Source organism: Lissotriton vulgaris, chromosome 3_1 (assembly GCF_964263255.1).
Source record: "Lissotriton vulgaris chromosome 3_1, aLisVul1.2, whole genome shotgun sequence".
NCBI classification, from domain to species: Eukaryota; Metazoa; Chordata; class Amphibia; order Caudata; family Salamandridae; genus Lissotriton; species Lissotriton vulgaris.
The window spans coordinates 1,639,482,269-1,639,494,389 of record NC_141689.1 but is presented as its reverse complement, the minus strand read 5'-3'; the positions used below and the strand labels follow the sequence as shown (position 1 = coordinate 1,639,494,389).

Sequence of the window (12,121 nt, the reverse complement as noted above, 5' to 3'; positions counted from 1 at the left end):
GTGAACACCCTAAAATGTTCTTTCGTTTTCTTTACAGGAATATCTTTCAAGATGTTCTACACAGAGACACACTAGTGAAGTCATTTTTGGATCAGGTACAATGCATTTTTTCTGTCATCTGTTTCATTACAGTTTCAGACAAGTATCACATCTTTATGAGAGAGGGCACTGAAAAAACACAGTAAAAGATAAAATGTGAGCTGGTAGCATAGTAGAGGAATACTTATTGTTAAGCGTTAACATGTATAGTGTTTGTGCCTCTCAAGGAGAACGTCCTGTCTGCTGTCCTTACTTTAAGTGGGCATTCGGTCAGCCTCCTACAGCCGTTGGCATCTTTTGCTTCAGAACTGGACATTACTCCTCATAGGATTATTCTACCAGAGCCAGGCATGATTGCTTAATCAAGTAAAAACAAGTCCAATCAAAACAGTAGCCCCTTTAATCACACACCGGTCAAGGCACAGTGCGGTAACCTATAATGACAAGCATTAAAAATGCAATAGGTCTCGCATTCTTTTGAGTTAGAGCTATTGGCATAGCTCAACAGCTACTTGACAGAAATTGCCACTTTGCAGGTGCAGAGTAGAGCATTGCTCCGTGAAACGGCCTGAAAGCCTAAAACGATGTTGATAGCCTATAAAATAAAAAGGCCAGGAGGAACCGCGGACGTATTGCGATGGCCAAAGCAAGCAAACAATGGGTGAAGCCGCCTGGGCCTGACCAAAGCACGCAAAGGCGGGAGAATCAAGCCCACTGCACCAATAAAAACCCTGTATTTCTAAATGACACAACAACAAACAAATGGCAATTCATGGGCATGCCAAAAGCCGATAGAGGAGATAACAACAGGTCTTGCTGACCCGTTGCCTAGGCTCAACCTAAAAATTCCTCAGGGCGTAAGAGGGCTGTGAATCTGAGGAAAACAGGAGCAGTGGCATTCTGATCAGATTGGCCATAGTTTTTTTGGTAGAGCACATAATCGTGAAATGATACACCAGCTTCTCAAAGCATCTAATGCCGGGGCTGTACAGACATTCAAGAGCAATTGGGAAAGCCGTGACTCCTGTTGTACAGCTCATGTTAATTGACTACTAACCAGCCTGTAACTAGATGGAACACCCCTCCCCACACCCGATTTTCATACATACCTGTCGATTATAGAGCAGGGATGCTTGCCATGTTCCATCTGCCTCTAACATTCCTGCAATTTCCTGGAAGCACTGTACTAATATGCTGCTTCGCATAGTGTCAAAGAGCACCTATTACGGAGAAACCTCACTTCCGGGCATTAAGAGCCATGTGCCAAAAGGTCTTTAAACCTGCAATTCATTGCTATCAGGTGTTTCAGTTTCAGTTAAATAAAAACAAGCATTGGTAAATCCAATAGGTCTTACATTGGAAAAGCTACTAGCTCTTGCATATGCATTTTAACCATGTTGCGCACCAGCGTGGCTGCTGTTAAGCATGGGCAAAGGTAAGGGCCTGAGTTAGATCTCGGCGGACAGGTTACTCTGTCACACCATGACCCATATCCCACCCGCCGAAATATAAATCCCATTACATCCTATGAGATTTATATTTCCAGGGATAGAATATCTGTCACCGTTGTGACAAAGTAACCTGTTCGCTGAGATCTAAATCAGGCCTAAAGTGTGGTAAAGGAGAATGGCGTGTAGTGGTGTAAAGTGAAGTAGGGAGTACAGTGTTGTAGAATAGAAGGGTATAGAGTTGAGTGGCATAGAGTGTCATAGAATGGGGTGGCAAAGTAACGTGGAGTGCTATGGAGCAGAGTGGAGTGGTGTAGAGCAGAGTAGGTTAGCGTAGAGTGGAGTAGTGTAGGAGAGTGGAGTAACATAGAGTGTTGTAGAGTATTGTAGAGTCGAGTGGCATACAGTATTGGAGTGGAGTGGAGTGGAGTAGTGTGTGGTAGAATAGAATGAACTAAATTGGCATAGAGGGAGTTCCTTAGAGCGTCGAAGAGTGGAGTAGTGTTGTAGAGTGGTAGAGTGAAGTGGTGTAGAGTGGGGTCGCATAGAGTAGAGTTTAATGGAATAGAGCTTAATTGAGTAGAACATTGTATAGTGTACTGTTGTAGAGTGACCTAGATTGATGTGGCATAAAGTACAGTGGTCCAGAGTAGAGTGCAGTGGGGTATGGTTCATTGGTTTTGAGTAAAGTGGTGCATTGGCGTAGAGTGATACAGAGTAGATTAGATTGTTATAGAGTAGAGTGAAGTGGCGTAGAGTAGAGTGGTTCAGGGTAGAGTGAAGTGGTGCAGAGTAGAAAGGTGTAGAGTGCACTGGCATAGAGTAGAGTGGGGTAGAATGCAGTGGTGTGTTTTGCAGTAGTGCAGACTAGATTAGATTGGCGTGAAGTGATGCAGAGTGTAGTGGTGTAGAGTGAATTGGCGTAGACTTGAGTGGTGCAGAGTTAGTTCAGTGGCATAGAGTGCATTGGAGTAGAGTGGTGCACAGAGCAGTGGGGTAGAGTACTGTGGTGCAAAGCAGAATAGAGTGGCATAGCATTCAGTGGTACGGAGTAGAGGTATGTTGAGTTCAGTGGTGGAGAGTGCAGAATTGCAGAGTACAGTGTCATAGAATGCAGTAGCGCAGAGTAGAGTGGTGCAGAGTAGAATAGAGTGATGTAGCATGCAGTGGCGTACAGTAGATTGTTTTGGAGTATAGTGAATTGTCGTGGAGTAGTGCAGGATAAGGGGAAGTGAAGTGGCAGAGAGTAGAGTGGTGCAGGGTAGAGGGGAGTGATGCAGAGTAGAGTGCAGTGGTGTAGAGTGCAGTGGCGTAGAGTGCAGTGTTACAGAGTGGAGTGGCCTAGACTGGAGTGGTGCGTAGTAGAGGGGGGTGGAATGCACTGGCATAGAGTAGAGTGGTGCAGTGTAGAGTGAAATGGCATATAGTGCAGTGGTTCACTGTAGATTAGAGTGGCATAGAGTGTAGTGGTGAGATTAGTGGCATAGAGTGTATTGGCGTGGAGTGCAGTAGAGTTTCGCTGGGTGGTGCATAATACAGTACAGTTGCGTAGAGTAATGAGGAGTAGAGTGGCGTAGAGTTCAGTGGCGTGTAGTTCAGTTGGCGGAGGGTGGAATAGAGGGCGTTGGCTTTGAGTGCAGTGGCATAGAAGTGGAGTGGCGCAGGGTAGAGTGCAGTGGTGCAGAGTATATTAGAGTGGATTGGCGTAGAGTGGAGTGATGTAGTGTAGTGGCGCAGAGGACATTTGCGTAGAGTGCAGTAGAGTAGAGTGGTGCACAGTAGAGTGCAGTGGTGTATAGTAGTGTTGTATTAAGGGCATTGGAGTGGAGTGCATGGGTGCATAGTGCACTGGTTGTGAGTGAAGTGATATAAAGTGCATTGGCATTGAGTGCAGTGTCACTGAGTGAATTGGCTTACAGTAGATTTTTTCAGGGTAGAGTGAAGTGGTGAACAGTAGAGTACAGTGGCTTAGAGTGCAGAGTAGAATAAAGTGGCATAGGGTGGATTGGCATAGAGTGTACTGGCGTAGAGTAAAGTGGTACAGAGTAGAGTGCATTGGAATTGAGTGCAGTAAAGTGGTGTGGAGTGAAGTGATGCATAGTAGAGTAGTGTGGGGAAGAGTGCATTGGCATAGAGTAGAGAGGCGTAGAGTGGAGTGGCGCAGAGGAGAGTGGAGTGGGGTAAAGTGGAGTATGCATGGTGTGGTAGTGCGCTGCCATTAAAGACAACACATCTTCAATTGAAATGGCCATTACATTTACTGATAAAAGTGTACAGCGCAGAAATGATGTGTTGAAATGTTTGTTTTGGTTGTGTTAAAATATTTGTTCAGAATTACCAAAAAATGTGCTTGCTTTCTGCTTTTCTAAATCTGATATATTGTGAAATATCTCACAGTTAAATTTTGCTGTGTAATATAAAAAAAATGGTACAGTGTTCCTCACGTACAACCCTTATAGCCAGATTGTCACATAAATCCTCTCACTTTGAAGTCAGAGAAAGAAAAGTAAACACAATTTCCCTGGAAGACAGAGCCTGACATTTGACCTCTGCCTGTGAAAGCACAGCAAATGTGGCAAGATGAGTATAAGATTTAAAGGCCTGTTTACAGAAATCCAGTCCTGGTGGAAAGAATACAGTAAATCGGGTTTGGGCAACAGAAGGGACGAACTCAAGCTGGACAGCCTAAAACGAATATAGCCAGCAATTCCAAAGCAAGCAAATGTGAGTTACAAACCGTAAAGCCAATGGTAAGCAATGGGTGGAATTTATTCCCAGGGAAGCTTTCCGCATGTCCCCTAGATGCTTTTGGCAAGCCAGCCAGTTGCACTGTCTGATAGGCTTCGCCCTAACAAAGCATGGCAGCAACAACCAGAATTCATTATGTTGCCACATGAAAGATCAGAACTTAAAAGAGTGTCTATCATGCCATGGAGTTAGGTGACCACACAGAAAATGCTGTTATGCACCTCATGCAGTGCCGTATATATATCTGTTGCTTGCTCCATCTTTTTTATTTCAGGAAAGCCTGTAAATGAATGTGATCAGCTTTCTCGAATACCTCCAATCCAAAGGCTGATTTGAAAATTGGACAATCGTTTTTCGAGTCTTGCAAGCCCAGGCACTGATTTTTGAGATACGAGAAGTATAAGCCTCAATTATCTTTAGTTCAGGCAGTAAAATTCTAGTTCATGCGACACATTAGAAAATTGCAGCAGGAAGCAAAATAGCTCTTGGCTGCACAGTTTGATGATGCTGTATTGACAGGGGTCTCCTACACAGGTAGATGATTTATAGATGATTTCAGTCCCTAGACAGTAGCATTATTCATTCATTGTTCTAGGGCAGCTAGTAATGCCTTACTTCGTTGCTAAGAATTTGTTGTAAAACACCAGTCAACAAATGGAAAATGAATTCCTTTTGCAACAGGGTTTCAACAAGGTTGTGCATTTTAAATAATCCCTGTGTAGAATAGCTGGATCTTTTTTGAAAAAAAACATACTCTTAGAATGCTGCCTTTCTTTCCTATTCCTTCCTTATTAATTCCTTCTAAATAACCATCAAATTCTCCTCTGAGGAGTTATAACAAACCCTCATAGCTCACTATGTACTCTTTTTAGGACATGTAAGTCCACTAAAAACCATGTACCAGTCTTTCTCTTAATTGTTGATGCAACTGATACAACTAACTTGTTTCCAGAACATGCTTGCCATGATAAAATATTGTAAGAAACTCTTTATGATGTGTTAGCAGTCCCGAGGTATTCAGAGTTGCATTCATATTAAAAGGGTTGTCTATTAAGATGCTCTTTCATCCTGTCTGGTGTAAAAAAAATTAAGAACTCAGTATGTGACTCATGATGTAGCTTCCTGCTTAATCGATAATTGATTTGAGTGATTCCTGCTGAAAATCACCGTCTAGTCCACCCAGATTGTCATCTGCCCCACACATTAGTCAATCCAAGGTGTGTCCTAAATTATGCATGAGCTTCCATATGTGTTTCTCAAAAGCGGGTGCCTTAAGGGAAGTCCATAAACCTTTTTCCTGTTTATCCTCGGTATCCTCATATCTAAGGTTTATATCTCTCAAAGCTTACATCATATATGTATATGTGATTATGTGGTATTATGATGTCCGGTACTTCACCAGCTAAGCAATATTTACCCTTCAATGAACTATACATCAGGGAAACCAGTATGGTTTCTATTGGTGCGAGGGAGAATTTAAGTTGTTCAAATATAGTCTGTTGGTGTGTATTTGATGTAATGCTAAACTGTGACTAAAATAATTGTCTTTCTGATAGTAATGATTTTATCTAGCAAATATTAGAATCTGACACTCCTTCCACGATTATTCTAGGAGATTCCAGTGGTCTAAATGTTAAATTGTAGAAAGTTAAAGAGGATAAGAAAAGGTTGTTTCTTGTCAACTTCAAAATGAGTATTCCTTAGGATTCTGGGCTGCTTCCTTTGCTTGACGCCAAGCAGCACTTCTTCGTTGGTAACCACGTGAAAAGGTGTTACTGGTGTGAAGAGGGGGCGTGGCTATGGTTTGAAAGATGGCGGATGCGTGAGCGATCCGCTCTGCTCCGGCCCAAAATAATTCTGCCACATCCGTCTGCATAGGGAAAGACTGATGACCCCAGAGCGCCCAAATGCTAGCTGGGAGCCCCTATGTTGAGGTGGTGGACAGAAACAGGCTCCTGGGCAGCATTGTCGGACATCCCGGGAAGAGGCCTAGAGGCTCGGACGGGGGCCTGCAGCCGTGACTGGACTCGCCGAAGGAAGGCGTCCCGGCAAAGAGACTAGCTGAGGGGAGCGCGCCAGGAGGAGCACCCCCTGCCTGCCCCGCTGCCTTCCCGGGGGACAGCAGTGGTCCGCGGCCTGCACGCTGGAGATCCGGTGGTCCAGTGGCAGACAAGAGACCCTGAAACAGAGAGACAAACAGACGACGCAGACACTCTGTGAAGGACCCCGTAGGAGTCCGCAAAGGCCACGCCGATGCCAGTGAGGAGGCGGCCTCATTTGCAGCACGGCCGAAGACTGGAGCGCCCCCCGCACAAGCTCCTGAGGTGAGAGAGCCGCAGCTGTGACGGCAGCTGGGCCGACATCGAGGCCCAGTGCAAGGAAAGCAGAGGGGCGGGCAAGGCGCACCCCCACCAGGACTTCGTGGAGAGAGCACTGGGACAGCGTGGAGAGGCTGTGACCTTGCAGGCTGAGAGGCGGAGGCCACATGGAAGCCTTGCATACTCCAGGAGCTGGCCCTGAGTACATTCTGTTGCAGGGATTCCGCACATACACAGAACTATGCGCAGTATTATGGGATCTCTGTGTAGAGGGACTGTGCCTTACTACCACCTTAGTGCCCACGAGCCCAGCACCGACTAGCTATAGTGTCTCACTCGCTCTCCTACACACTCCGGAAGAATCAAATGATTAGACACCTCAGAACACAACACTCCTGGATCTCTCCGGAATTGTGGTATCAAGACACACCTTTATGCTCACACTCTAGTACCTGTCTACAATAAGATCTGACCGAGACACGATTATAGTTAAAATGTTTATTTTAACTATCGTGCTCTTACATGCAGTATACTGGCCGCAAAAAGCAGAAAAATGCATAACACAAATATAGTTAGCATTGCAGCTAGGCCATACATCATAAAGGGAGTTGTCATCATATAAAGACAATGGAGAAAGGACTTTAGTGCCTAACCGCCCTCCTCTTGGTAAGAAGAAGTATTATTACATAATAGAAGATCTCTGGGCTTTGTCAGCAGACACCATGTTTTAGACTATAGATAGTATTTCTACATCGTAGGTGCGTGTTGCTCTTCTCCCTGGAAAGGTCCCTCTCAAAGTGTCTGTTACCTAAACATGTATCCCTATAATATCAAAGTACGAGTCTCCAGCAGCAGCTGCATTAATATGTTTTGTCTAGGTGCTAGGGCCTGACCAGAACAGAATAACAAGGGGCATTGTTTATCGACCTTGCTCACAATGTTCAAACTAAACTCCAGGAACAAGTAGAGAACGAACACAGCAGATAGTTCTCATGTGAAATGCATAAACAGAGTCTTGCAAAAATAAAGCCATGTAGTAACGTGTGCAAAAGCTGCATCATGGCTCATGCTAACTTAGTGATGTAGACAATGTCTCTATCGGCCATGTGACAGTTCCTGACAAGTGAAGGCTGCCACAGTGAAAATGTGTGGGCTGACATCGGGGCCCGTGACGGTGTATGTGAACGAGGGGCTGGTGTGTGGAGCACAAAGGGATGGGAAATGAGCTTGACTCCACACCTGAGAAAAGGGAGCCTGGCCTCACCCAAAAAAAAAAAAAAAGGAATAGGCTATTTCGTAACAAAGGCTGGGTCCCTCCCTCGAGTGCCACTTGCCTCCAGCTACCTTAGGGAGGCCTGGACTCTGCTGAATGGAGGCTAGCAAGTAAGGGGGGAAACAACAGAGACTGGGTTTGGTAAAATGAACAGCAAGAGGATTGCACTCAACTGAGATGGGCAGGGCACACTGACTGTGGCAAGGTTGGTGAGATGAGTTGAGGGAGCATGCCACACATAGGTGTGGTAATAAGTCCCAAGAGATACCAGTACAGAGAGGCCCAGCCTGCAGTGACCTGCAGCCAGAGGAAGAGCACAGAGGTCTATGGGCTACGGGGCATACAAGAGCGAAAGGTCGACAAATACAGATCTGTTCCCCTGTCGTAGGCGCTCTTGTGAGGGAGTAGGGATGAACTCGGCACTGAGAAAGTGGACTGAACTGCTAGTAAAACCCCAGCCTGGCTTGAAGAGAATGACGGATTTGGTCCTGGCCGAGTGGTGATCCTGGCCACCCAGGTGAGGTGACTGAACTACTTTCTCTGTGGCACCCCCTGTATGGGTGTAGATTGACAGCTGGTGAGGGGGCTCAGTGGGATATGTGGAGTTGAGCATCCTAAGAACTCTCTGTAGGAGAGTAGGGTCTGCAATCCTATGATCACCCGGACTTTTTGCTTTTGTTTCACTGGTTTACGACTTTCTCGGGCTGTGGGCCTGCTAATCAGACCCACAGCCTAGCTGTTCTCTCTCTAAATTGATGCGTGTACCTTAGGTGCATTACCCAATTGGAACTGGGCCACCCTGTCAGACCCTGTAACTCAGGGCATCGGTGTACCCAGGGCCTACCAGGGGCTGAAGCATGTATTATGCCACCCCTGGATGGCCATCTAAATCTGACACAACTGGCTGCACGACAGCTGGGGCAACGTAGCGTACCCGATCGTTGCTTTAGGTATAGTAGCCCTATATCTAACCGTACAATGGACACCCGAGTTCCTATCAGTCACTCCTATGGCAGGCCTTGACAATCCTGAAGGCAGAGTGCTTGGAATCGTGTGAATTGGGTTCTGGCACGAGCCGAGCCCGGTTGCAGCTTGCGGAACCAAGACCCAATGGCTGTTCCATGATAAGGCGTACCATATCGGTAACTTCGGTATCGCGTTATCAAGACATGTCGAGTAAGGTGTCATACGAATCGGGATACTGCCCCCTCACCAATTCTGGCGACGAGGTTAGCATTCCGCCCTTCTAGAGGGACACAACATGTACGTAACTGTGAACCCCGGTTAAAGTTAACTAAAGCCTCAGCTCCACAAAATGGATGCTGCCACCACAGACACGAGTCTGACCTCCTGCTGCTGGGAGTCCTTCCAGCGAGGAGAGCTTGGACAAAGGGTTTCCTGTCAAGGGCGGTGTTCGCACCGTCCCAGACAGGGTTTGTGTATTCTGGGTAGGTAGGGCTTTGCGAGAAGGTGACTGCGGAGTGGCACCCCGGTGCTCACTACGCATCTGCCGGTCAGAACCAGTTCCAGGGGCGCCAGCCCCTGACCTGGGGAAAGTCCGGCAGGGGAGAGGGGTGTAACTACCCCCCTTCCTGGTCCCACCCTTAGGGAAGGACCTAGTCATGTGCTCACCCCTTTCTTTAGGATAAAGGCCGGAGCGGGGACCCTTCCAAATTAGATCATCTTTGAATCAAGAACTACTTTCTACGAAAGGACATTCGAGACTCTTCTCAAGATTTCTCCCTTGTGACTAAGGAGTAGTCACCCTGCATCCGCAGGCACCATCTAAGAACTCTGCGGTTTGCTGCAAGTCCTTCCTCAGGAATCCGACGGCCCAGCTCGACGAGAACCGGCTTCCCTGGCACCTCTGACCTCTACCCACGTCATCAGCTCAGCTGTGATCTGTGGGTGCGACGAGACCTCGAGGGACCGGCCATCATCAAAACCTGCACGCTTTCTTAATCAGCACGACCATCGAAGCAATTCTCTGGTGAGTGCTCTGGGGTCCGAGAAGCCCCGACCCTGAGCTGCTCCAGCACCGAAGTGCAGTCTCCCAGCATCTCCACGATCTGCGTGGGGCCCTTCTGCTCGCTGCTCAGCCCGTTGTCTGGTCACTAGCCGCTGGCTTGTGCCCTTCTTTGACGACATCCGACAACCAACGCTGCTGGTCTGGTTGCTCCAGACTGGCCTTTGCTTTCATCTTTGAGAGAAGCACCCCGGACCCTCCTGGTCCACTCAAGACGCCATTTTAGGCCCACCACGTGGCCCTGAAATCTGCCAAGGCTTGTTGCCCCAATCCTGGGCCCAGCGACGCCGACAGCATCAACCTTCGTGGGACAGCTCGCACCTCCATCCTGGTCGCCGACAACGCCTCCTGGTCCGTGAGACTGCAGAGCCTAGCGTCGCCCACTCACCTAGTCGAGGTGACGGCCAACCGGTGCCTTCCTGGTACTCTCTGACTACTGGCTAGTAGTACGAACTTGGTCCCCTCTTCTTTCAGGTATCAACGATCTCTGATCCAGGCTTGGATCTCTACGAACTATTCATCACTGGTCGCCGGCCAGCAACTCCTTTTCTTCCGGCTCCTGGCTCGTCAGCGAAGACCCCGACGCCTGTAAGACTTGTGCAGCCGCAGCCCTCGTGGCTAGGTAACTTCGGCATTTCGGTGCCTGCATAGCCTCCTTACTCTAGGGTCCCGAGTCCCTCGCTTCCGACTTGCCTTATCGGGTCCGCCCGAGACCACTAAACTTTCCGTGTCCTCGGACACTTGTGTTAATTGTGCACTTGAAGTATTTTCCTAAGAGTTTGGTTTGTGCTTAGTACCCTGTCCTCATAAAGAGTCCAGGGCTGTTGTGATTCTTAATAAATATACTGTTTATTTTCATAACACTTGTGTGGTGTTCTTTCACTTGGGGTTCAAGGGGTATGTGATGGTATAACAGCTGGCTTAACACGCCCTCTAGAGTTTAGCCCGAAGACTGCTCGTATCCACGCTACTAGGATAGCTGGTCTAAGGTTGACTTACAACCAATCACCATAAGGGTCGTTTGGAACGATACATAGCGGTCGCTAGAATAGCGAACGCTGCATATCGGGCCAACTTCTCACACTCTCCTATTACAGAGCAACCTCTGCTGGGGCAGATATCGATTAGGGATCACCTTGTAGTTCTCAGACCAGACTCACCGACCCCGAAGTGAAGGGAAAGGAATAGGTGTGGTCCTGGAGTAGGGGTCTGGAGAGCTGGGGTCCTTATGGAGCGGCAGTCACTGGCTGGGGAGCTGGGAGCGAGTGCCGAGGTCACCGTCCCTGGTGTACAATAATACCGAGGAGGGTAACACTACTGTCCCTATCAAATAAGTGCTATACTAGACCTTTGAAGAGGCTGATGTCGAGCTAAAGTGAATAGTGCTCATTCTATCTGGCACCATGTATCATCGCGCATACAGCGGCCGCCATGGGGAAACTGAAAGCTAAACAAGGGACCATGCAGTCAGAGGGGGGAGAAACCTCACTGGTCACTACTGGGTCCAAGACTGGGGAACAAGGCATTGCTGACCTTTCGATACATTCACACTAGAATACGGTGCTGGTTGCCATAGCGGACACAAAGGCCATCCTACAACAAGATATAGGGGCATTGTCTGTCGGATTGGGCCTCCTACTGGTGGAGCACTACAAGTTGGTGGATAGAGTGAAGGATGTGAAACTCGCCATTGAGGATCTACAACTGGAACCAACGACTACATCCCGTAAAATAGATGAACTGATGTCCAGAGTGGCAACACTTGAATAGAGAGCCAAGGATGCAGAGGGCCGGAACAGCTGCAACAATATCAGAGTGGTGGTGGTCCCGGAAGCAAAGGAGGGTATGGACATGGCATTCTACCTCGAGGAATGGCTTCGCACCGTGGTGGCTCTGGGATTGCTCATGCAGTTCTATGCCCTGGAAAGGGTGCATCGAATGCCAGTGCTCCACTTGGCGTTGAGGCGATCCCTCGAACAGTGGTGGCAAGGCTCCTACATTGTAGGGACTGAAATATAATCCTACAAAATGCTCGAACCAACAGCTCATATGTGGTGGAGAACAGTAAAGTATCAATTTTCCCAGACTTCACAGCTAAGGTTCTGGCCCACAGAGCATCTTTCCTAGAAGCAAATAAAGTCCTGCGAAATGACGGTGTTCAGTACTCCTTAATGTTCCAGGCCTAGCTTAGAATAATTATAGAAGGTAAAACTCCTTTCTGTGATACCACAGAAGCTGTGTGGTCCTGGTTGGAGTTTAATAAAGCTGG

At 47.7% G+C, this 12,121-nt stretch overlaps 1 protein-coding gene across 1 annotated transcript in view; it reads left to right on the top strand.

The window, feature by feature from the left end:
- C9orf72 (C9orf72-SMCR8 complex subunit) overlaps positions 1 to 12,121 on the top strand; it is a 332,168-nt gene that overhangs the window by 295,319 nt on the left and 24,728 nt on the right. Inside the window, exon 8 of the mRNA XM_086962131.1 lies at positions 38 to 95. Coding sequence (XP_086818257.1) covers positions 38 to 95 — 58 coding nt within the window. The remainder of the gene's footprint in view (positions 1 to 37; positions 96 to 12,121) is intronic.